This window comes from Dermacentor andersoni, chromosome 11, assembly GCF_023375885.2.
Source record: "Dermacentor andersoni chromosome 11, qqDerAnde1_hic_scaffold, whole genome shotgun sequence".
NCBI classification, from domain to species: domain Eukaryota; kingdom Metazoa; phylum Arthropoda; class Arachnida; order Ixodida; family Ixodidae; genus Dermacentor; species Dermacentor andersoni.
The window spans coordinates 65,573,279-65,598,717 of record NC_092824.1 but is presented as its reverse complement, the minus strand read 5'-3'; the positions used below and the strand labels follow the sequence as shown (position 1 = coordinate 65,598,717).

The 25,439-nt window shown below is 46.1% G+C and overlaps 2 protein-coding genes across 2 annotated transcripts; both read left to right on the top strand.

Moving 5' to 3' along the window:
* Nucleotides 1–5,091: 5,091 nt before the first annotated feature.
* On the top strand, nucleotides 5,092–15,828 carry LOC126518233 (phospholipid-transporting ATPase ABCA3-like). Its single transcript, XM_050168075.3, has 5 exons — nucleotides 5,092–5,333; nucleotides 7,824–7,949; nucleotides 9,818–9,938; nucleotides 12,384–12,538; nucleotides 15,646–15,828. The coding sequence occupies exons 1-5, from the start codon at nucleotides 5,253–5,255 to the stop codon at nucleotides 15,826–15,828; spliced, it is 666 nt and encodes a 221-aa protein (XP_050024032.3). The 5' UTR covers nucleotides 5,092–5,252.
* A 2,595-nt stretch (nucleotides 15,829–18,423) lies between these two features.
* On the top strand, nucleotides 18,424–24,170 carry LOC129381465 (uncharacterized). The gene is made up of 2 exons (XM_055064347.2): nucleotides 18,424–18,670; nucleotides 24,067–24,170. Exons 1-2 carry the CDS (start codon nucleotides 18,447–18,449, stop codon nucleotides 24,137–24,139), a joined length of 297 nt encoding a protein of 98 aa, XP_054920322.1. The 5' UTR covers nucleotides 18,424–18,446; the 3' UTR covers nucleotides 24,140–24,170.
* The last annotated feature ends 1,269 nt before the right edge of the window (nucleotides 24,171–25,439 follow it).

Sequence of the window (25,439 nt, the reverse complement as noted above, 5' to 3'; positions counted from 1 at the left end):
GGCCGGAGATCACTTAATTATTGGCTGGCATTATGTCTCTCGTCAGTATGGATTCACTTTCCGACGAGACGAAGTGTCCTTATTATCGACTTACACTCATTCACATTTTGGCTTTGCGATAAGATTAACTCAAAAGCCTCGCGTGCGTGAGATGTGTCGGATTCACCGCCCTCGTCACGTCTCCGACATGAAGCAGCATTGGCTTGCAGTCAGTCCTCGGAAGGAGAAAGAACTGGGAAAGCTTGATGTTGGTTAAACGAGATTTTTATCACATACCGCTACCGCGATACCCTTACCGTTATCACTTCTGCTCCTTACAAGCGTTGCATGTACAAGCGCGGAGTCCACAGTGCACTTAGCCCAGTCATTGCTAGCACTAACGAAGATGACAGGTGGAGGAGACTGCACTGTTAGATAACTAACAAGACAAAGACGAAGAAGGGCGTAAATTATGTTACAGTGTGTGACGGTAACGGTAGCGCAGTGGCGACGTGCTAACCGTATACAGTATTGGTGGTATATGCGACACGGCAGGAGGTGCACCCTCCCCTCGCCCTTCATAATCTGCCTATTTGTATGTCCACTGCATGACGAAGGCCTCTCCCAACGATCTCCAATTACCCTTGTTTTGCGCGAGCTGACTCTATAAGTTATATGTTTGCGAATTTACTGATTTCATTGCACCAACTCATTCTCTGCCGTCCTCGACTGCGTCTTTTTCTTGCTTCGAACGTTTTGTTACTCTAAATGGCACTCGGTTATCGCCTCGACGCGATGCGCGGCGTGTACCCTTATCCTGATTCTTCTCTTCATCTCCACCAGAATATCGGCTATATGTTTGCTCTGACGCCGCTGCCTGTCATCGTCACGCCTACGACTTTTCGTTTCCTCGCTCCTTGCGTGGTCTTCAGATTGTTCACAAGTTTCCCTTAAACCACACATCGCCAAGCTCGACGGGTTATCCCTTCTCCACATCCATCTCTATACCTCGCCACCCCAGCGTGCTCCTTCCACCATGCCCAAACACACACCTTACTTTATTCCGCGAAGCTTAACCTTCTACGTGCATCTGCGATGAACAACCGCCTCAATGTCGGCCGTAACCAACCCCAAGATGTTAATTTTTCTCTCTCTCGCTCTTTCCACCTCGCGGTAGGCTTTCTAATTGCGGTAGGCATTCTAATGAACTTAGTATGTGTTTTACCGGCGGTACAAAACTAATGTCAAGGGAGAACAGTTTCTATGAAGGCTTTGTTGAAATATTTGGTGACGGTGGAATAAAAGCCAGCTGTAGGACCACATGTAGAGCCGAGTTGGAGTACTTTAGACATCAGGAAAATTCATATTTCGCGAAAATTTAATGCCAAACGCGCCACATCCTCGATGCGTTTCGGAGGTCGCGAGTTGCGCCTTCCGTTGGAGCGTTCCTTCACCGACCGAAGTGTCACGGATTTCCGAGGACTCATCCTCTTCACGTCGCGCAAGACTGACAGATAAGCAGTCAATTAGTTGATAAGGACAACAAGGAGTGATGAGGAGTTATGAGTCTCATCAAGGTTGATAATGGTTCGACGCGGATGGATATGGTGCTAAGGAGCGATGAGGGCTTATAATGGAGCAATTCTGATAAGTTTAATAGCATCTATAACGGTTGGTAATGATCGGATCAAGTCCGATAAGGTTGATAAGGACAGATAAAAGTTGATAAGAGTCGGATCATGTCCTATAAGGTTGATTAGAGCAGTTAAGGGTTGATAAGGATCGGATCGATTGCGATAAGGTTGATTCCGACCGATAAGCGTTGATATATGAGTCTCGGATCTACATATAAGGCTCGATAAGGCTCGGATCGAGTTCGATAAGGTTGATAACAACCGATAATGGTTGATAAGGGTCGAATCTAGTCCGATAACGACCGGTAAGGGCTGATAAAGGTTTTTACTGGTCGGATAAAGTTTCACCACGTTGGTAATAACACCGGGCTGTGTGGAGATAAGCAAACGTGGCACAATGCTTACGCATATACTTAAGCCACCCCTAGAGGAGTTTGTGGGGTTTCTTTTACCCCTGCTATCCGTGTACCCAAGGGCTTGAAGGAGGCTAGCGGAGCTATACACTGACAGCTGTGTAAATATCTTCACATTCCAATAAAACTTGTTCCATCGTTTCGCTAGCTTTACCGCCGCAAGCACATGCTGCTTCTTCCTTGGTGTGCCTCGCTCTATAACTACGTGTTCTAAGGCATCCTGATCTCACTTCGAAAAAAGATGTGTGGCCGACTCGGGGTGCCAGCTGGTGGAGTAGCACTGAAGTATTTCTCCACCTGCCTCTTTGCGCTCAATAAAATGTATCTCTCCCTTTTGCCATGTTTGTTTGTTATCCTTCATAAACTGGTTTCCCACCCTTAGCAGGCTTTATTTGCCCCCCCCCCCCCCTCTTTTCTTTTCTCTTTTCTCCCGCGTCCGTTGATCCCTGTAGGAGATGCTGCGTCGCGCGGGCCTGAGCGACGTGGCCTACTGGCTGGGCCACTTCTTCGAGTCCGGCTTCGTGGTCCTCTGCGCCGTGCTGCTCATGTACGTGCCGCTGTTCGTGATCCGCAACCCCAGCGGCACGGCCTTCCTCGAGTTCGCCAACCCGGTCGTCTTCATGACCGTGCTGCTGCTATTCGGCGTGCTCACCATACTGCACGCCATGCTGCTCTCCGTGTTCCTCTGGGGACGTAAGCACGCGAGCTTAACGTTTGCGCTTGTTGCAGGCCGAGCGTGACCAATATAAAAGAAAGAGAAAAAACAAAGTTCCTGCGGGAATCCTGAAGACGTAGTTATATACCATTGCTTTAATATACTAACGGTGGAAAGGAGAAAACTCCTGCTGACCTCCCTATATATGTCTGTAGCGTTGCGGCAGACACCTCAACGGTGGCCAGAAGAGGCAGACTGGATGAACAGGAGCAGATAAGATAGGAGAGAGGAATGGATACCATGTAGTAACTGTAACAGTAAAAGTTACTCGTGTACACATCTGGGTAAATGTGCTGAGTTTAGTAGCGGCGCGATTCAATCGTAGAATATTTTCGGACAGCCACATATTCCTGAACGCAACACATAAACATATCGTGGTTTTGGCACGTAATGCCCCAGAATTCAATTTTGATTACAGTAGGTCATGTGAGCGTTCGGTTCCTTAAAGAGCGACACCAGCTCAATCAATTTCATAATCACAGCACCTCACAAAGCGAATCACTCTATACCTGTGGTTGCAACGTTCATGAATGCCCACCAAATCGCTCAAATTAACGCTACATTCTCTGCAGCTCCGAAAAAACGCTGAACATGCTGTGCCTTGTAAAAGCGGGAGCCGCAAAATATGGGGTGCGGCTGGAAGCACAGTGAAGCGTGTCTTCATTTTTAATTGTATTGACGACCGCAGCGTAACAGAAGCAGCCGTGACAGCAACAGCAACAGCGACAGCAGCAACAACAGCAACGGCAAAAGTAACACTTATTGCATAACGTACGGCCACAGTGCGGCGACGGATGATAAAACTTGACTATGAAACGTTGACGACGCACGGAACTTAATAAACAGTCTCTCGGGACCGCTTAGAATAATTCGTAACAATAATCACGCCAATAAAAATTGCTCGATCGAGAGTAAGGCTTGCGGTGCGACCGCATATAGTAGAAGAGAAATATGATGACGCCCGTCTCGTGGACAACGCCTGCCTCCGCGCTGTGCATGCCCTCGCAGCCGGGGTGGCGTTTGCGGCGGCCGTCATCTACTGGTTCGCGTTGGGCCTGTGCCCGTACGCGCTCCTGCAGAACCCGTTCGGGCTCGGATACTACCTGACGTCGAGGCCCACCAAGCTGGTCTCGGCGCTCACTCCCTTCATGTACCTGCACTGGTGCTTGCGGGTCATCGAGCGCTTCGAGAAATACGGTGAGAGCTGTGTCCGCGCCCAGTCTGTGCGTACGCGGTTAGCGAATCGCCGCCCTATCGAAGAATCGATAGGACCGCGGACTCGTGGACGTTCGTTGTCCTTGACCTACGCGAACCGGGCGGCAAGTTTTACTGGTCATGGACAGAGTGTCGTCGTCGTCATCGTCGTCATCATCATCATTATCATCATCATCATCATCATCATCATCATCGTCGTCGTCGTCTTCATCATCATCATCATCATCAGCCTGGTTACGCCCAATGCAGGGCAAAGGCCTCTCCCATACTTCTCCAACTACCCCGGTCATGTACTAATTGGGACCATGTTGACTTTCCAAACTTTCTAATCTCATCTGCCCACCTAACTTTCTGTCGCCTCCTGCTACGCTTCCCTTCCTTCGGAATCCAGTCCGTAACCCTTAATGACCATCGGTTATCTTCCCTCCTCCGCGGACAGAGTGTCATGGACAGAGTGTGGCACGGTCTATAAGGGACACGCGAGGGTGGAACACGTGCATATTGTCACCTGTGGCGCAAGTGTGGAAGCCGCCTGGCTCTGCAGCAGGTCACGTGTGGTTAGTGGCTCTGTTACCTTTATACAGTGCACCAGTGACGTCACCTCAGCCGGCGCTTTTTTGCAGCTGGAGCGCCAGCGAAGTGAGCCACTCGTTGGAGTGCTCCCTTTAAATGTAGACCGCACTGCAGATGCAGAATTCGTCATAATAAACAAGACTGTTGCGCGGATCACCACACGCAGGCAACTCCGCGAAGCTTATGACTCATTCCTCCGGTCGTTCAAGAGCACTCTGGCACTGTAAAGAAAACTGGGTAAAACAACCCAAAGCTGTATCGTATAAAATTAGGCGATTAAGCGTGTCTAGTAATATTGATACGGCTTCACTATGGCAAGTGGAGCATTCTTATGCATGCAATAAAACCCAGTTGCTGCCTTACGCGACTTTCTTCAGCGCAATCCGAGCGCTCTGAAATAACCAATCGAATACGCTCTCTGTCAGCTTTCGAACGCATCGGCACAGCTCAAAAAAAATTCTGGGGGAAGACGGGCGGTACCTCCTCATCGCACCAGGAGTTTTACAGGTGCAAAACTAGTCCGTCATTGTTAACAGTACTACTCCTGCGCGGCTTCGCACCTCTGCTACACTGGCGGCAACGTGTTCGCCAACTGTGACCAAATGACGTCATCATCCTGCAGAGGTTCGGCTGACGTGGAAGACCATCTTCGACAGCGCCACCACGTTGGACAACGTGAGCGTGGGCGAGCTAAGCCTGCTCAGCCTGTCCTCGGCGCTTGTCATGGTGGGCCTCATCTGGTACCTGGACAACGTGGTACCCTGGGGATACGGCGTCCCCAAGCCTCCGTACTTCATCTTCTCGGTGCGTATGTGTATACACACACGGTGTGCCGGTCCCTTGGCTGCTGCTGTTCGCTTATTATGTGCCGTGAATGGGCGCATATTGCGCCTTGAACGGGCACCGGGAGCGTGATGCATAATGAACGTGGACGCGAGGCGCATGCGCATACTACAAGCCCAGCGGAGATTTCTTAACGGCCGTTTCGTATAGCGCGTGCTGAGTTGTTTTAATGAGACGTGGTTTTTTTAATATGGTCCCACAACGGTGCATGTTGATCGAGAGCGAGACGTCACGAAGAAGCGCTTAATTGTCCGACTTATTGGTGTTTGGTCAGCGCTCACAAAGTCTCGCTGCGATGATCACCAACCGGCCCAATATCACGTCGTTTTGAAATAAACCTCTGTGATCGTTTGGGCCACAAATATCCGTAACACCAGTTCGCACTAACGAAACGCACCAGGCTCGGGAAAAAAAACAAAAAAAAAAAACAATCCCACAATGGTACATGTTGAGTGACAACGAGACGTCATCAAAAAGCGCTTAATTGTCCGGCTTCTTATTGGTGTTTCGTCCGCGCTCAGAATGTCTCGCTGCGATGACCACCAAACGGCACGATATCACGTCGTTTTGAGATAAACCTCTACGATCGTTGGGGACAGAAAGATCCGTAACACCAATCCGCACAAAGGAAACGCACCTGCCTTGAAAAAAAAAAAAAAGAAGAGCAATCTTCACCGACACTGATGTTCCTAAAAACGTCATTAACTGTAGTATACCCATGCTGGTTGCCTAATTTGACTCGGCTAGCTATCACGCACTTAATTCTTTGTTTCAAATTCCATCAAGATGGATACAACAATATAGAAATAAAGGAAGCTGTTTGCAGATGGGATGGCTTGACAAGGACTTCCACACATCAACAGTTGCACAAATAATCACAATGTATTTTTCTCTCATATATTTATTTTCCCTTTTCTAACCTTTCTGTCGTTCGATGAAACGCTAACTTACTGGAGTTTTTTTCGGGTAGCTTTCCATAGCATCGTATCTTTAGAAATACCGTAGGTTCCTTGGTGTTATCTAATACAACTACTGCATGACCACTGCAGTGAGGTAAAGTTGTCTTCGTCTCCGAACACTGATAAATTTTACATGAAATATTAGTTCATCTGCCGAGTTAAAAAGTTATTTTTCGTACAGCCAGCGAACTTGAGCTACAAGCTTAGAACATAAACATAATACATAAAAAATAGTTCGTACTGGCTTAACTAAATGTTTGCCGCTCAAACACGATTTTGTCTGCTAAAGTCGTGTATTCTTTTCTTGTTGCTAATTTTTTTTTCGATTAACTGTTCTGCCTAAATGCGTACTCATATACATGTATACTGTATCGCCCAACTGCCACGCTCTCAAATGAGAGTAGCAGTATTGTAAATAAATAAATAATTAAATAAATTGTCTTGAGTGCCCACTCTATCGCCAACCCAGATTGTGAGGCTTAACGAGGCTTAACTATTTGTTTATTGTGCCTGCTGTTGTTGTTGCGTTATGCAAATATGTCTACCATATGTGCTACTGTGTGCACTTTATAACGCACTTCCCGTAAAAGCATGTACAAGGCTGACAGTATCTCTCAGTTAAATAATTGCCAGTGTGTCATTATACTACGCATGTTATTAGTCTGAACAGTTGGGCATTTTGTTTTCTTTCCACCTTATATATTGTGCGCACAACATTCATCTTAAATTCAATGTATTCTATATTAAGGTACTTGTTTCATCTGGCGCTCTTTAAGTTTTTTTTTTTTTGCGCCATACTCGCACGTCGCATAAGCGAGGAAGCGTTCCAGCTGCCACGTGGGGGTGCACGCTGGCGGTGCACCCCCCGACGCAGTCCACGCGTACACCCATGGCCTCCGAGATCCACCGCGGTGCGCGCGTTAAACGCGCGTGGGGGTATAAATCTCGGAGGCCATGGTACACCCAGCGCCACACACACAGCGGCTCCAGCTGGCGTCAGAGACGTTCACCGAGTGTAACAGCCCGTATCCAGTGGCACGCACCTGCGAGAACGGCCTGCATTTCTTTTTAGACTGCACTATCTCCGGGGTGGGTCCATATTTTTGGCAGGATAGGTGGACAGGTAGGTAGTCAGAAAGAAATCTGCTCCGAGTGTGCGAGAAATGCCATTCGCATAACAAAAAAAAAAAAAAAAAAAAACTGAGCTTTTTAGTTAATATACGGAACAAATTAGCAATAACTCTTTCTGCTTCTGACGTGACTCCGCTCTTGAAACACATCGCAAATACGCTGTAATGTGGCTGCCGTCCAGGACTTCCCGCATCGGCTTTGCCACGACGCTCGGGGCTATGCAGGGACAGCAAATTCGCGCCGCATTGACGCTCCTTTCGCGGCGTCTTGAAAGAATTCTCGCTTTTTTTTTTCTCCGCGCATCTAATTTACGGAAGTTCGAGTGAGTACTGACACCGCTCTTCTTTTTTTTTCTGCGCAGGCCGACTACTGGTCTCCTTACAGAAAGTGGAACATCCGAAACACGGCGAACGCTCAGGACAAAATGTACTTCGAACAGGACCCCAAGAACGCCGATCCCATCGTCCACTTGATCAACTTGAGCGCCGTGAGTTGAGTCAACTGCGATAAAAAAAAAAAAGATTTAAGCAGTCTATAAACTATTTATAGAGGGCATTGGCCTCCATGTATATACTTGTACTTTTGTCTATAAAAAATAAAGAGCGCTCACAGGCAAAAAAAAAATGATTGACTGGTTTATGTATGTTATTTTGGTATATTTGTGGTCCGGACATTTCTAAGCAGTCGTTTATACATGCATGTACGATGTAGACGACAGCGGGAACAAAGTTAAGGCCATAAGTCAATAGGCCGTGTAGAGACAATGTGTGACTTCGAAAAATAAATATTGCAGTAATGACCCGTTATCACTTGTACAGTACAGTTTTCTATTTGAATCTATTTACTGAATCGAATCTATTTCGAATAGATTCAATGCACTAAATTTGAACTTTCGGCCAAGCACACGTATTACTCCTGCCACGTTAGCGCGATTGTGGATACGCAGCTAGACACTTTGCGACACTGTGTTCAACCCCGCATTGAACGTTGCGTAAGCAAAGAGCTTCAACTCATCTGGCTATAGCGCTGGCTAGTTTCGTGTGAAATATTGCACTGACGTTACGTTTGGTTGTGCATGCAGTCTAATACTTCACCTGTTTCATCCACACAAAAATCACACGTACACGTCTTGTGTGGCAGCGCCGGGCAAAAGAAAAAAAAAATCGCAGAAATTAACCGGTTGCGTCACTGTAACGACGAATTGCCTCAACAGAGAACGGTTTCGCCGTACTGTTCTAGCAAAATGGTTGTGTTTTACTTTATAATTTTGTCTGGCATCGCCAAAGGTGAGGGTAATCTCCGATTTACTCTGGATGAAATACGTATTCGTAGTTGCGACTATACGCCCATCTACCACTTAGGTGCAAATTTTCGCTTGGCTGCTAGGTTGGGATATGCCTGATCGGATTACTGCAAATAACCTTGCTGTAAATGTTAAAAAGGAAAATTCCACGGTAGCAGAATAAGCCAGAACTTTGGGACGTAAGACGCATTCTTTGTTGCCCTTCGTGCGGTAATGATGATACTTGCGAACTCATTTCCAAGTCAAAGCAAAGCTTTGTTCGGTTTTGTGTGAGCACTTCGTCAAAGCAGCACTGTCATATTGCGGTCCCCCATGCTAGGTTCAATTCATTTTTGAGAGGAAGATCTCTGAATTAAAATATTCTTTTTGCCGTTTGACGAAGCCTAGAAAACCGTTTTATACAGCAACACGAAATTCTCGGGAAAATGCGAGAACACACAATGGTAAAATTAGTACACCGAAAAAGCAAGAGAAAAGAGAATGGTACCAATGAACAATCAAACCATAATACAGTGTCTCGTGCAATAGATTCATAAGTATACGATACATGATACGAAAAAAAAGAACACATAAGTACATTGTAAATAATTGGTAACTATAACAGATAAAGGAGACGAATGAACTCATTAAGAATATTACGACATTTTACACGAAAGAAGAGTTTGCGACAGACCCCGTTAAGTTCTGCAGTTAACAAAATACTTCGCAGACGTTCGCCCTTCGTGAAATGTACAGTGCGGCGATTACACACGTTCGAAATGAAGGGAATGTTATGTTCTAATGACCGACATTTGTTATCCGTTCGCAAGCGGGGAAATAACACTGTGCTTTTACTTACGCGTGAACAACTCGCTGTCGTGTAGCGTTGTGATTTCATAACAGCTCGCACAGGGCAGGCGATTTTTCTTTTGTCGTCACCTCACTTTAAAGGGAATACGTTTTGGGATCATCAACCTCATCGCCATCATAATCACCCTCGCGGTAATTTTCCAGTCGGCTTGCCAGTTTGCCGGTCATGCCAGTTTGTGACGCCGCAGTGCTTCTTTGCACAGACCAGCAAACAGAACGGCGGCGACATCAAGAATATCACCCTGACCATCTACAACAAGCAGATCACTGTGATACTCGGCCCACAAGACTGTGGACACATGACTCTCCTGGATATTATCACTGGTGAGCGGACGTTGCCTCTTCCTGTTTATGGTGCACACCAAGATTGTCGTTCTTTCGGGGAAGAAAAATACCGTGCATGTTCATGAGACTGTGGCATTCAACCTCTCAAGGCATATCAATGAAATTGCATTTTGAACTCTACAGGTGAAAACTATGTTGTTTGTAACCGTTCACAGATAACGTCTAAGCAAAAAAAAAAAAAAAAAAAAACCCGTAATGTTTCAGCGTGTGACTTCGACAACTGCCACACGGCAGAAATTCTCCCCCTGCAGTTGACGTGTTCGCGCTGGTATGCAGAGGCGCATCTCTGTAGCTGTTCTATTACTTCGTGTGTGTTGTGTCTGCAGAAACTCGTTCGTTGATAAAGCAGGCGCGCATGGCACCACTTACAAGAGGTGTTGTCTTTGAACGAGACACTTCGGAGTGACGTACGCCTCACTCCGGAGTGACGCTTGCCGGCATGTGTGAAGATTGGTCGCCGAGATTCACTCCAGCGTCGGCTGTCGTGGTCGGTCGCGCGACCCGCGTAAATCGCTGGTGTGAATACGCTTTTAGACTCGCTGCGTGACAGTCGCCTCTCCTGGCAGCCACCTGGAAGCTAGCCTAAGATGATCAGACCGCCGGAGTCCCCGCTATGCCGTGGCTTATACGTGTGGGACGGGATTTTTTGTCCCGCTTTGGCGTCTCCGGACCCCGAGTTGTACCGAAATACCTGTCCCGTGGCGGGTCCTGGGACCATACCTGTAGTGCCGAATAGGCTTTTCACTCATGGTAAAACGGCAGCGCGCCGCGGAACAGTGGACTGCTGATCTGATTCACTTTCTCGGTTGTAGTGAAACCTCCATAAAAAAAAAGAAAGAAAGAAGCGACAGAAAGGAGGCAAAGCCAAACACTGTCGGAAGCGAGGCATCTGCATCCTGCTATCTCATAACGGTTCTGAAAGCAAACTATTCGCTTGCGCTCACGCGATTGGACACAGCCCACGGCTATAGCGCACTGTGGCTGCCGTAGCCAAGCCATGGCACACACTGACCTCGCCAACTTCATGCAGTCGTGCTTGTCAAGCATGTGGTGATGGAAGCACGTGAAGTAATGCCGAAGCGCAAGTGAAAATTTACTGGATAACTAAGAAAACAGTTTGCCTTTACATAAACAAAGCCTGCAATAAATGTTTATTGTCGTTTCTGATGACAAATCGACCGGCATCCTCACATGTTTACGATCACAAGAATAGGCTTTCATAATAGATAAGCGGTTGACGTACTGCGCCAAACACTTGAAGAAATATACCATCATGTAGATAAGGATTTCTAGATAAGGATTTATTTGTATTGAGTGACATTATTGATGACAAATCAACAGACATGCTCACATTTTTATGATATCATTAGTAGGCCATCGTTATTAATAGGCGACTGTTGTTGTAGACGTACAGCACTGTGCACCTGACGTACTGACGTACTATGTGAGACGTTTGTCTGCAAACTAAGTCGGTAGTTATTAAATACCACTGTACGCATATTTCGGTGTGCAGACGACAGTGTCCTGTTCTGCAACACTGGAGATGAATGACGACAAATGATTGAGGACCTTAATCGAGAAAGTACAAGAGTGGGGTTGAAGATTAGTTTGCAGAATACAAACGTAATGTTCAATAGTCTGGCAAGGAAACAAGAATTCATGATTGCCAGTCAGCCTTTAGAGTCTGTACAGGAGTACGTTTATCTCGGTCAATTACTCAGAGGCGACCCTGACCATGAAAATAAAATTTACAGAAGAATAAAAAAAAAATGCTTAGAGTGCATACGACAGGCATTACCACCGACTGAGAGCTTAACACTGTCGTTGAAATGAAAAGTGTGCAATCGTTGCATTATACAGGTGCTAACATATGGGGCAGAAACTTGGAGGTTAACAAGGAAGCCCGAGAACAAGTTAAGGACCGCGCAAGGAGCGATGGAACGAAAAATGTTAGGCGTAACGTTAAGCGACAGGAAGAGAGCGGTGAGGATCGGAGAGCAAACGGGGATAGCGGATATTCTAGTTGACATTAAGAGAGAAAAAAATGGATCTGGGCAGGCCATGTAACGCATAGGGTAGATAACCGGTGGACAATGAGAGTTGCAGAAATGGGTGCCAAGGGAAGAGAAGCGCAGTCGAAGACGGCGGAAAATTAGGTGGGGTGATGGGTGATGAAATTTAGGAAATTTTTAGGCGCAAGTTGGAATCGGCTTGCGCCTAATTAAAGATCGGGGATAATTGAGCTCGGGGTAATTGGAGCGCTGAGAGCAGCCTTCGTCCTGCAGAGGACATAAAAATAGACTACTGCTGCTGCTGCTACTGTTAATGACGCTGATGATGATTATGATGATGATGCATATTTCTGTCACTCGTCGCACTCACTGACAGCGTCCTTCGATGGGGCGGCGGGCATTTGCTTTGCAGGCAGGCAACTCCCGACAGGCGGCGAAGCTTACGTGTGCAACTTCGACGCTTCCAGCTATTCGGGCCGAACGTGGGAGTATTTTAGCGTCTGCCCCAACGAGAGCGAGCTGTACGACGACTTGACCGTCGAAGAGCACCTGCTCTTCTTTTTGTTCGTGAGTGCTGCCAAGAACTCGGCTGCATAATTGAAGGGTTTCCCAAGCGGATGGGTGGATGGATGTTATGAGCGTCCCCTTTGGAACGGGGCGGTGGGTTGCGCCACCAAGCGGAACGTGCGTTTGCAGCTCCATCTCGTGGCCATATTTTTTTTAACTTCGGCACATTTTAGCGGGATCAGCGCCAAAAAGATGTTGCAGAAACCGTACCTAATGACTATCTATAGGGAATGCGATATCGTTTCAGCGTTACGATGCGCCGACCCAAAGGATGTTGCACATCCGCAGCCAGCATCGTGACAGGTGCTGGCTAACACTACCAGGGCTAATCTTGCATGCCAAACAAATACCAAAGAAAGTGGGCGGCAAGATGGCGCCGCGGTAGCATAATCGGTGTAGCACGGCACGCGTAATGAGGAAGATGGCAGTTTTACTACCACGTGCGGCAAGTTACCGTTTCGTACAGTTTCGTTTCCCTGTACCTTAATAATGCTGCACTTCAATTAAAAATGGCAATCCCTTTCTACGTTTTCTCTGGCCTTACTTTGCTTCTTCCCGTGGAATTGCGACTAAATTATATGTTCTTATATTTTCATTGTGACTATTATTGTGCTCTGTATACGATTCACTGTGCATGACAGAAAACAGGAAGTGGTGCATGCGAAAGGCCCATAAACATCTTGCCAATTGAAAAATTTCGCACACCTCACGCGAATACACGATCAGTTATACATCCGCTCTTTGGTGTGGGTGCTATATATCTGAGGCTTAATGTTCATCACGGAAGAATAGATTTCATATCTTGTGGTACTATCGTTATTGTGACCCGTTAAAGCCATTTTGTGTACTCGGTGAATAAAGCTAGAATTGTAGTCTTGTTTTTTTACGGGCAACCCAATATGCCGGTGTCAAAGCCGTGGTTATAATATAAACAACATATATAAGTTTTTTTTCTCCTTACCTTACGTTGGTGCAGCTTCGAAGCCACATAGCTTGTGAGACGAATCTGAAATGTTAGGTATTACAGTTCGAATATCAAAAATATCTGAAATATATCAACTAATCTAAAATATCTTTGTGTAGAACTCAATCTGGTTGACTATAGAGGCGAATTATTTTGACAAATAGAGCCTGCTGCGTAGGTTATGTGGTAAAGCTTCGAGGTCGGATAGCTAGATTCGAGAATTCGGTTGGGGTACTTCAAGATATACTATCGAATTAAAAAAAAAAGCAAAACAAAGAAGGAAAAAAAAAACTATTTCACAGGCGAGACAGTCGCTGTCAAGGAAACCCTTACGCATCTTGCAAATGTAAATGCTATCATAACACACAAACACCCAAGAACTCGGGCGTGAGGATGGCGCTGCGGTAGCTTAATGCTAAAGCATCGCACACGTGATGAGCCTGTTGCGTTCGACTCCCACCTGCGGCAAGTTGTCTTTTCGTCCGCTTTCCTTATTATTTTTTACAGTTCGGGTAAACGTAACAATTGGCTTACGCTACGCTTTCCATGACTCCGTTGTCTGCTTTCTTTATTTCGTAATTAAGAAAGAAAATCGTCTGACCCGCACCTTCCTTGTTGGTCTCACTCGCAGTATCATCGAATATTATGACGGCTGCGTAATTATCAACTGTGAATCTCGATGCCTGACTGAGACTAGACGCCCTACAGCGCACAATACAACATTCGTCGGAAAATACGTTCCGTCATATAGAGTAAGTTTTCCAAATAATGAAACGCCGATCTTCTTAAAAAAAAAAATCTTGAATCGGAGAACACGCTGCTCAGCTAGGATTGTTTGTACATCTTGGTAAAGTTAAAACCTAACAGCACGACACATCACACCAAAACAAAAGCGCCATATTCCTGTGTTTCTGTTTTTTCCCCCTGCTTCTGTTTTTTCCCCACACTGTGTCATTTTTACCCTTAATCAGTTTGACTTGCCAATGCTCTCCCACAGAGAAGCATAGCGGAGACACGCTTTGAAGCTATCAAATAAACTCAAAAGGTAAAGCAAGGACCATGCGAAGAACCATCAGAAGAGAGAATGACAGACGCCACACTAAAAGAAAGCAGAATCGGTCTGAGATAAAGCGTGAGTTGGAGTAAAGTAGAAGCAAAGAACAAGGAGCGATATTGGTCAGGACACGCAGTGTGCGGCATACAGGTAACCGGCGACTGACCAAAATAACAGAGCGGATATATAACAGGAGATAGAAAACGCGGTGGGGAGAGACTTCGAAGTGGAGTGATATGTGATAAGACGATTCGCGATTATGGATTGCGATCGCAGGCGCGGTGCAGGACATTGTGAAGGACTACATACCACAGGGTCACGGTGGCAAAGTTCGTTATTAACGGCGGATTCGAAATAGCGTTTGATGAACATTACACGTAGAGGAGCATATACTACAGTGACGAAGACTTCTATAGCCTATGGGGCAAGGGACGCGAAACAAAATGAAGCAAAGTACAAGACGGTACGGGACAGAGCACCAGCGCCGTAGTGTCCTTCTTTCATCAGCACCATATATATAACGGCGGAGAACCAGCGGAGGTGTCGATCAACACAGTGTTAATCTCCGCTTCATTTCGCTTCGCGTCCTTTTACACCACACCCAGTATGAACCAACTATAGCCCAGGAACAAGTAGCGAATGTACTTAATTGAATTAAGAGGTTTTATACGAGCGAAAATCACAATATGATAATAAGCCACGCCCTGGAGCTCTGGAGGGGTGGGGGCCCGACTCATGTTAAATTTTGACCGTCGGGAGTTCTTTAAAACGTACACCTCAATCTTTGCGCGCGAGCATTTTTTTTTTTTTTTTGCATTTCGCCGCCATCGAAATGCGGCTGGCGCGGCCATGGAGGATCGAACCCGCGACCTCGATCTCACCAGCGCAACACCACGTTCATTATAAGCTGCATCGCGACGGGTGGTGACTTCTAGCCACAGCGCAGCAAATGAAAAAAAAAGCAAAAATACAATGAATGAAGTTGTCAGGCTAGCTGCCATAAAACGTGCTAGAAAAAACGTCCCCCTTATAAAGTGGGTAAAAATACAATAATACCTTGCCTCGTCGCGGCGCTCTGCGCATGCGCAGCTCCGCGAACTGCCGGGGAACACCGGCGAGGCGTACGTCGCCACGCTCATGCGGCAGCTGAACATCGAGCAATACAAGGACACCCTGGTGTCCCAGCTGTCGCCACGACTGCAGCGCGTCCTGTGCGTCGCCATCGCGGCCTGTGCCGTCGAACAGGTATTACATGCGCGCGCGGCCGCATAGTATTTTTTTCACAGCGAGACTGATTACGCTTAGCATTACGCTTAGACTACGTTGGATTACGCTTAGCCAAAGCTACGTCTGCACTATATGGAAATAAGCGCTGTAAATTGGATAGCGTCGAACAGGTATTACATACGCGCGAGGCCGCAGATTATTTTTTTCACAGCTAGACTGATTACGCTTAGCATTACGCTTAGCCAACGCAACGTCGGCACTACATGGGAATAAGCGCTGTAAATTGGATGACGTCGAACAGGTACTACATACGCGCGAGGCCGCAGAGTATCTTTTTTCCACAGCGAGACTGATTACGCTTAGCATTACGCTTAGATCACATTAGATTACGCTTAGCCAAAGCAACGTATATGCACTATATGGAAATAAGCGCTGTAAATTGGATGACGTCGAACAGGTCTTACATACGCGCAAGGCCGCAGAGTATTTTCACAGCGAGACTGATTACGCTTAGCATTACGCTTAGATTACATTACATTATGCTTAGCCAAAGGAACGTCTGCGCTATATATATGGGAGTAAGTGCTGTAAATTGGATGACGTCGAACAGGTATTACATGCATACGCGCGAGGCCGCATAGTATTTTTTTCACAGCGAGACTGATTACGCTTAGCATTACGCTTAGATTACGCTTAGCCAAAGCAACGTATGCACTATAAGGAAATAAGCGCTGTATATCGGATGATTTGGTGGCTGATTCGGCTGTAGCCAGAGTTGTTTAATGCGAACCTGAGTACACTAGCAACACTGACGCCGCCGAGCTGCGGCCCACGTGGTTTATCAGTTTTCCACGCGTCCTGAACTGCGCAGCCTAAGCTCGCTCTCGCCGAAAGCGCGGTACGAATGAGCTAACGGATAATACGATCACTGCCTAGCGCAAGGCGGAGTACGTTCCGTAATTTCGTTGTATTAAACGACGGCGTCCACTTTCGTACACCGCTTTTCTCAGCTGGATCTCGCAAAGCGCATTCGAGAGAGATGCAACGCAGAAGGTGTAATTTGAATTGAGGCTAATCCGCGTTTTTAGGTCTGTTCAAGGAATTCACTTTCTTGTCTCGTTTATAATCTGCTGCACCGCCTCACGTGGGCTTGTTTTAAATATCCAGTTGCTGGTCACCAATTGGCTCTGACCCAACCAGGGTCGGGTCAGCCGTCTCGTGGGGCCGGCATACTGTTTAACGATTCCTTTCACTCGATGCTATTCGTTATAACCCGCATGACCGGCCTATGCTCGCATTAACTAACGTAGGAGCCTCTATGGGACTATTGGCCTAGCGTGAAAAGAAAAGTAATTCGACTGGAATCGCCGAGTTTACCCGACCCTGTTATTTTCGCTTGCGCATTCGTCGGGGCTGTAGTGCTCGACAATAACCATAGGAGCACTTCCCGGCACCCAGCTTCCGACATTAGTGTGTGCGATGGTCTGAGCAGCGCAAACCATCAAAACAATAGAGCTTCGTACAAAAATCGCTAGAGGGGGAACTGCAGCGCTGCCAAAGTTCGGTTACCATGGCAACGAAGGGTATATAGTAAGCATAGGTTCGTCCAATAGTCGTGCTCGGGGCTTCAGAAGTTCTTCTTGTGGCGTTATCCTTTATGCGCTTTATCTTGCGAAATCCGAAAAAAAGCGTACTTTCGTAAACACGGCAAAGCCAGAAATGTAACCGCGCAGATGCACAATTATTGTTATTCGCCGCATTTAGTAGAGCAGACCTGTGTCTAAAAATGCTCTTTTTGCAAAGTCGCCAGGGCGTTCGAAGCCAGAAGGACGAGTATGGGACGAACACGCGTATACTACGCATTATTCCCACGCTGGCCGAATTGTCGTACTTGCAACTACCGATATGGTGTCCCTCCATAATCCCCCCTCGGGAGAGCAGAGTGGCGCGACCGTTTTCTCCGTAGCGATAACAGCTCTGTTCGCCGAGTGCTATATCACGCGCTCCGAAATAATGTCAGATGTTCTGATCAACTTTATTATTACGGTTTAGTGCCATTGACATCGCAATCGGGCGCTGGAGAATATCGCCCCCGTCTACTCTCGTATTTCCGCAGTTGAGTGATATGAACCACGCCACACTGACACAACTTGCGATCCGGTATGACTCGGGTGTAGCGCGCCCAACTGTACGAACCGCGCCGAAAGCAACAGAGACTTCTACGCGCAGTTACATGCGGGACGGCCACTTAGTTATGCGCCTCCGACTGCGAAACTTCTCACCGTGGACCGCGACTACTCCGGCTCCGAAAGGAAGTGGGGTATATGCGAGGCTCTGAGCAGGTAGTTTGTAGAGACCAGGAAAACTGTGCTGCGCGGTTTATTCATTTAGTGGCCCGTCCTGTACACGCGGTAGCATATAAAGGGGACACTAAGGTGTAGCGCAGGAGCTAGCTCCAGAGTCTCCCTAGCAAACTTTTCAACGTAGTAGAAAACTTCACACGGTGCGACGGTGTCAGCAGCGGAAACGGCGAAAGAAAGCTCCGCCACAGAACACCTACTCCCCGCGGCCTCAGACATCACTCCGTAACGCGCACGCGCCGTGTCGCGGCTGCGGCGCACGCGCAGACGCCCCTGGTGATCTTCCCCGAGCCGACCAGGCTGATGGACCCCAAGGCGCGGCACGAGGTGTGGGACGTGCTGGCACGCCTGAGCCGGCGCAGCAGCGTCCTGGTCACCACCTCGAGCATCGAGGAGGCCGACGTGCTCGCCGACAGGCTGGTCATCATGCGCGAGGGACGCGTCGTGTGCGCCGGCTCCCCCACGTGGCTCAAGACCAAGTTCGACTCCGGCTTCTTCCTGCGATTCACCAAGCTGTCCAACTTCAGGTGTGTGTGCACATGCGGACGCGTCCCTGGAAACAGATTGGCGTGCGCTTGTGAGAAGTTGAGTCGACAGTATGCATACGCGATGATTCGCGACGATAAGGGTGCTTTTATGGAATTAAGTAAGAAAGAAAGGACAAGAAGGATAGTTTGCTGGCCGAGTTGGTATTCCAGTATTTTCGGGCGAGAAGTGCGAATGTAAGACTAGTTGTGAGGGCACTGTGTCTGTATACTCCTCGCCTTCGCAATAAGTGTTTTTTTTTTCGCGCTGTTCGTCTCCAAGACAGGAAAGAAGCTAGTTCTACGACAATGGTTCACTGTCGTAAGATTATAAATAAATAAATAATTAAATAAATAAGATGCCAGCAATCGCATTTGAAGTACAGCCGCCTGGAGGATGAAAACAAACAAACAAAACAAAGCAAACAAAAAATCTGCCCCCCGTGTTTGTCAATCGAAAAGTGGGATGCTATTTCGGGTGCCATCATATTCCGCCATTTTATCAAGTTCACCATCTCATCAGCTCTGACTGCCTCACTGGGCCGCTACGGACTCTCCGATTGGCTCAATATGCCAACATGGCAGAACTCGACAATATGGCGGGATGGTGCTTATATAATAGTACCCCAAGGCTGAAGTACAGCCCGCGCCCTTTGCGCGTTTGGCTTGACACTCGCGCAACTCTGTATTTTAGCTCTCGCGTTTACCTTCCTTCCTGCGCACAGCTCCACTGCTTCAGTGAAACTCAAGTGTTCTAAATCCACGTATTTTCCTGCTCTCTCCCCATTTATTCTGTGAACGCCTTTAATGCAGCGAACCGCGATGCACTATTTCAACAACCAATTACAGTCCGTCTTTCAACATGATTTTTTTTTTTTTTAGTCTGCTCTTCGTAGACTGGTGAAAAAACCTGGAAAGTTGTTAGTCGATCGCAGGGGTACAACTCGCTTTGGGACAGTATACGTGAAATATTCTGTTTATATTTCATGCGTGTATGCGAGTCGATTTGCGACCCTCTTCCGATAACAGTCAGTCGATCGTTTCGCAAATACTCTTGTACAATTTCAGAAATCACGCTCCCGAGGACTTTCTTACGGACAGCCACATTTTCCTGCGTAATAAATGTAGTTGGTTTCTAGCTCCTTATCGTATCTCCCTGCACCTTACTTATAACTAAGAGGGGAAAAAAGCACTATTGCACACGGGCATGCTTCGCAAGAGGCCAGATGCCTTTTCTTGTCTTACGAGCTCTCGTTGTCATACATACATTATCGTGCGTATTTTCGAGCATATTTGTGTGCATCCTATGTACCTGTTGGACATTTCTTTCTTGTCTGTTGTGGTGCCGTTTTACCGTTTCAAGCCGTCCGTACTTGTAACCAAATTATTGGAATATCAAACCAACTTGACAGCGTTCTGTGAAAGTAACGTTGAGCAAACGTCCCCTCAACGACACAGCTATACCGTTCACAATGCAGAAGCAACGACGTCAGCGTTGCAACGTCCGCTTCCTAGCGCATTGCCGCCGTTCACATGTATGCGACGTGCGGAAAAATGCGGTGCGATGGGCGATTCTCGCAGTCATGTAAACGCGACTACATAAATAATCAAGCTTTTCTTTACTCAAAATCGAAAGGCACTGAATAAATTATACTGTATGCCAGTTTTCGCTTGAAGGTCTCACGAAAGGAAGTATATATCATATTCGTGTATGAATCGTATAATCATATTCAGATATTCATGTTTGAATACCGCATGAATACTATTACTGGTATGATATATATTGACTACTTGCACACGATATGGAGTCAGCATTCATTAAACACCTACATTTACTATTATCCAGTACTAAAGCGCTATAACTTCGAGGAGTAATCGGGCCTAAACCAACTCTGAAAAAAAAAAAGGAAAACCTTGTTCGGGGTGCGATAAATTGGGAATTGTCTGGTAAACTCCTAAATATACACGGAAATCGGCTCTCACTCGTCCCCCTGCGCGCGGCCGCAGGGAACGCGACGTGACGCGAGTCGTCAAGTACCACATGGGCGCGGTCGAACCCAAGCGCGTCACCAAGCTCGAGATGGTGTTCAACCTGAGCGAATCTCTCCAGGTGAGACGTGCGATAAAGGTCGCGTAGAAGACTCGCTTTCTTCGCATTATACAAGCATTTCAGGATCAGTTTATGCTTTTTTGTGGATGTGCGAATGTTCGATTTAAAAAAAAATTGCAAGTCGAAAAAGTCTCCGGTATTTGATTTGCAAGCCCGTTCAGCGCCAGCGAACGAGGACAGAAGGGAGACGACGCCACAATGCGCTCAATGCTTTCAATGTCAGTTCACCAACACGCCCAACAAATGGCAATGCTGGAATTTGATTTGCATTCGACATTCGAGTATTAGAATATGCATCCCCCATTTGGAACCCTCATCAAGTATATCTCATCAATCAACTGGAACCGCTTCAAAATCGAGCTGCAAGATTTATTCATTCTAAGCACTCCTACAACATCAGTCTATCGGCACTAAAAACAGAATCTGGCTTATCATTGCTTGCATCTCGCCGCCGCATTGCTAGTCTTTGTCTTTTTCACAAGTTCTTTTACAACTCACTTGGCAAAGCACCATACATTCTCCCCCCGGCACGCATATCCAGCCGCACCGGTCACGCGCAACAAGGTCGCGCGCCCACGTACACGCACTGTCACTTTTTCGTCGTCATTCTTTTTTCGAGCAGCAACAGACTGGAACGGCCTTTCCAACGAAATCAGTCATAACCTGTCCTAGCACATTTTTAAACACCGCGACAAATTATCTTACCCTGTAATAAAAATATGGCCTTCAATTTTTTTATGTATGTATATACCCACCCCTTATGTAATACCACTTCAATGGGGCCTTTAAGGAAATAAAATGAAATGAAATTTGCTGTTAGTTCTGTTCGAACATACGAGATAGCACTCACTATAGTGGTCTTATCGGGAGAAATGTCAACTGGTACCAGTTGCGATTAACTTGCATCAAGGCCTTTTTCTACAGCGTTTAACGCAGGTACTTAAAGAAAGAAGAAAACCGACGGACAGCAGACGAGACACATACAAACACTCGCGTGTGTGTTTGCGTGTGTTTGTGTGTGTGCGTTTGTCTCGTTTTTTTGTTTTTGGTGTTTCTGCGATAAACGCTGGAAAAGATATCGTACCGACAAGGCCGAAACTCAAAAAATGTCCACGAGATCTGCAAAAAGAGAAATAATAATAATAAGAAGAATGAAATACAGTAAATACAGTACGTTATGCGGGACGCCAATTGCGGAGGTATCCGGTTTAGTGCGACCTGCGGGATTCGAAGCCGCGACCTCGCGCTTTTAGCAGTGCAACGCCATAGCCATTGAGCCGCTACGTGCCGGACAAAAAAATGAGATCATACATACACACACACACACGAAATCTTAAGGCATGAGAGGCATGCATGCAGATTATATATACTTCAACGCAGGGGAAAAAATAAGCTATGTCTATGATTAAAATTAAATTCTTGGGTTTTAACATGCCATTAACGACGATCTGATTTTGGAAGCGCGCCGTAGTAATTTTGACCACCCGGGGATCTTTTAACTCGTGCGCAATGCACCCACTACTCGGGTGATTTTTTTTTTATTTAAACCAATTGATGGTATAAATTGCAAATCCGGCCCAACAGTCACCAGATTTGAACTTTCTAACGCCAAAAAGCCTTATTAAATTCGGCGCAGTGGTCGAGAACAATTTTTTTTCTCCGTTCACGTGTAGTTAGACCGGTGACGCCAGGCTAAAGCTTCCTTTTAACACGGCCTAATATATTTGTCGTCTCGGTCTAGACAAATAAATTAGCTATTTGACAAATCCTATCACGTTTATATCTCTTTAAAACGATGTGCGGTGCTGCAGTGCGCTTATATCCTTTAACGAACACAACTACGCCCACATGTTTACGTGCTCTTCCTCCTCAGTTTCGTTATTTTCAGTGTTACAATTAATGCACCAGGTACGAACACTTCAGTTTTTCTTATTCAAGAGCTCCTTAGTTGACCGGGTGTACTGACTGTGAACGGTATTACATGCATCAAATGATGTAAATATTAGAGGTCGGCGAATACAACTTTTTCGAGCACGAATGGAATCGAAGTACCAGATATTGAATAGAGAAACGCAGATGTATATACACGGATGCATATAGATGTATTTACGGCAGGCACAGTTATTTCGCTATAGATCAGTACCACGCCTGTACTGACTAGTTCAAAAACAACAGCTGACTATGAGAGACAAGAGACCAGTTTAACCACAATGTTACCAAATGTCATTAGGAAGCTGCAAAAATAGCATCTCAAAATTTTTAGAGCCTGGTTGCAAACAAGATTTCCAAGAATGAATGACTGCTGTATGAAATGGAGGTTTTGGAAAATGCTAATAAATGGTTGCCGAAAAAAAAGAAGTAGGAAGCAGTGGAAAAAGAAAAAAGAGCTGCTGCAGGAATTGTAGGCCGTAAAAATGTAAACGCAAGCCATTGCAAGAAAAACATAACTGACCATAGCGTGAAAAATAGAAATGGTACATGACTAAAGTGCTAAATATACTAAATGATAGACTCCAAGCAACACTCACAGGTTGTCGTGTTGGCTTCCGCCGCAAAGCCGGAACCGAAACTTGTATTCATTTCTGCTAAAACTTTTGTCGTTGCTTCAATTCTCATAATTTGCGGTATCTTGTTTAGCAGACTGAACAGTAACGAGGCATTAGCAGTCGACTTCTTCGAAATATTTGGTAACTTTCGGTATTCGAAAATACCGAATACTTACTTTTGGAATACGATTAGAAATAATTAGAGCGCGTTATTCCATTCATATTCGAAATTCGCCTACCTCTAGTAAATATGCGATTTCTTCTTACCAAACTAACGGCACGCAACGATTGTTCTTTGTTAAGAAACGAGAAAGTGTTCTGTACTCGATTTGCTGTTAAGCGGTCGTTATTCTCGAATATTCGTATTCGAAAATTTTGTTGTCCGGACACCCCAATGATGCGGAAAAGAAAAAAAGTTGCAGTAATGTGGAATCGAATATCAATATTCAAGCTAAGCTTTTGCATCCCTGTGTACTTGCGAACTTGCGCACGCAGCCTTGCTATTTTTGACTTGCCGCGGTTCCATTCTGTGTAGTAAATGCATGCGCCAAAACCACCCTATTTGTCGGACTGCGTGTATTTGGAAAAATTCCATGCATCGGTCGTTAGTTGAAGGAATCGCTTGTAAACTCGCTGGAGAGGGATGGAAACTTGTTGGGCGCCGTTGATCGCACGACTCAGGTGTCCAGTGGTGGGTCGGGTAGTCCTTTGCGCATGCGTATGTGCTTTTTTTAATCGCGCAGCACACCAACCGCATGGCCACCATGCTTCATTACCTGGAGAAGCGGTGCGCCATCTTGGGCATCGCGTTCATGAGCCTGACTTACTGCACGCTGGAGGACGTCTACATCAGGTGAGGGCGCGCACTCACTCACTCACTCACTCACTCACTCACTCACTCACTCACTCACTCACTCACTCACTCACTCACTCACTCACTCACTCACTCACTCACTCACTCACTCACTCACTCACTCACTCACTCACTCACTCACTCACTCACTCACTCACTCACTCACTCACTCACGCTCACACACACACGCACGCACACGCAAGCAAGCAAGCAAGCAAGCATGCATGCATACATACATACATACATACATACATACATACATACATACATACATACATACATACATACATACATACATACATACATACATACATACATACATACATACATACATACATACATACATACATTTGGCGCAGTTGTTTAATGCTTTGCGTGGTCATGTATTTCGCAGTTCTGAAGACGACCGCACCTGCCATCACCAATCAGCAATATTTGGGTGCATCGGGTGGAATTTAACTGATGCATCATATGTTAACATTTTTGCAATTTCTCGAATTTCGCTAAACAGTGCTGCCGTTTTTCCTGCGTGATATCGCTGAGAAAGCGAGAAGGGAGATTTGACGAATAAAAGAAACTTTATATAGGATGTAGTGGAAAACGCTATAGTTAAAAATTTGCGCGTGCAATCGTTTGATTTTTCTGCGTGCATATATGGGGCTATATACACAAGCTGCGGTTAAATGTATGACGCATGCAAATGCCTCGATTTTCTCAATTATCTGATATATCAGGTCACACAGGGCAATCACTTGTAAGTTTTATGGATTTTTTAAATATTGCCTGTGGCAGCTAGCCTAATTCTTGTCCTTGAGCTGGATTATTCGAAGAGGACATTACTAGCACGAGAAATCGAAACACACATTGAACTAATTAATGAAAATTCACTAATTAACTTCTTCATTAGTTACTTTGCGGCACATATTGCAATTTACGAATTCTACACCAAGTGAACATGCGAGACGTATCCGCTCGAAATGAATTTCCAAGATGACGCCAGTTTCGTGATATTATTTCCCAAAGTGTGGAACGAATTACATGGGCGTTCCAGTTGCTTCTGTGCTTCAATGCATGAAATAGCTTTTTGTTAAGAAAAGTAATAAAACAACAGCGCATTTCTACGGCAAGTTTGATGACGCGTACCTCCAAACTGGCGTCATTATTGAGAGTCAGTACAAGTGGACACACCTTGGAAACCTTCGCTCGAAGCACAGTTGAGATCACTGCAATACCAGGGTGTCTACCAAGTTGACATTTTCAAAT

Excerpts from the sequence above, each read along its gene's own strand:
- LOC129381465 (XM_055064347.2), top strand. The coding sequence starts at position 18,447 with ATGGACCCCAAGGCGCGGCACGAGGTGTGGGACGTGCTGGCACGCCTG. Across the intron at positions 18,671-24,066 it reads ACCAAGCTGTCCAACTTCAG|CACACCAACCGCATGGCCAC; the intron begins GTGTGTGTGCAC and ends TTAATCGCGCAG.
- LOC126518233 (XM_050168075.3), top strand. The coding sequence starts at position 5,253 with ATGGTGGGCCTCATCTGGTACCTGGACAACGTGGTACCCTGGGGATAC. Across the intron at positions 7,950-9,817 it reads ACTTGATCAACTTGAGCGCC|ACCAGCAAACAGAACGGCGG; the intron begins GTGAGTTGAGTC and ends TTCTTTGCACAG. Across the intron at positions 12,539-15,645 it reads ACCTGCTCTTCTTTTTGTTC|CTCCGCGAACTGCCGGGGAA; the intron begins GTGAGTGCTGCC and ends GCGCATGCGCAG.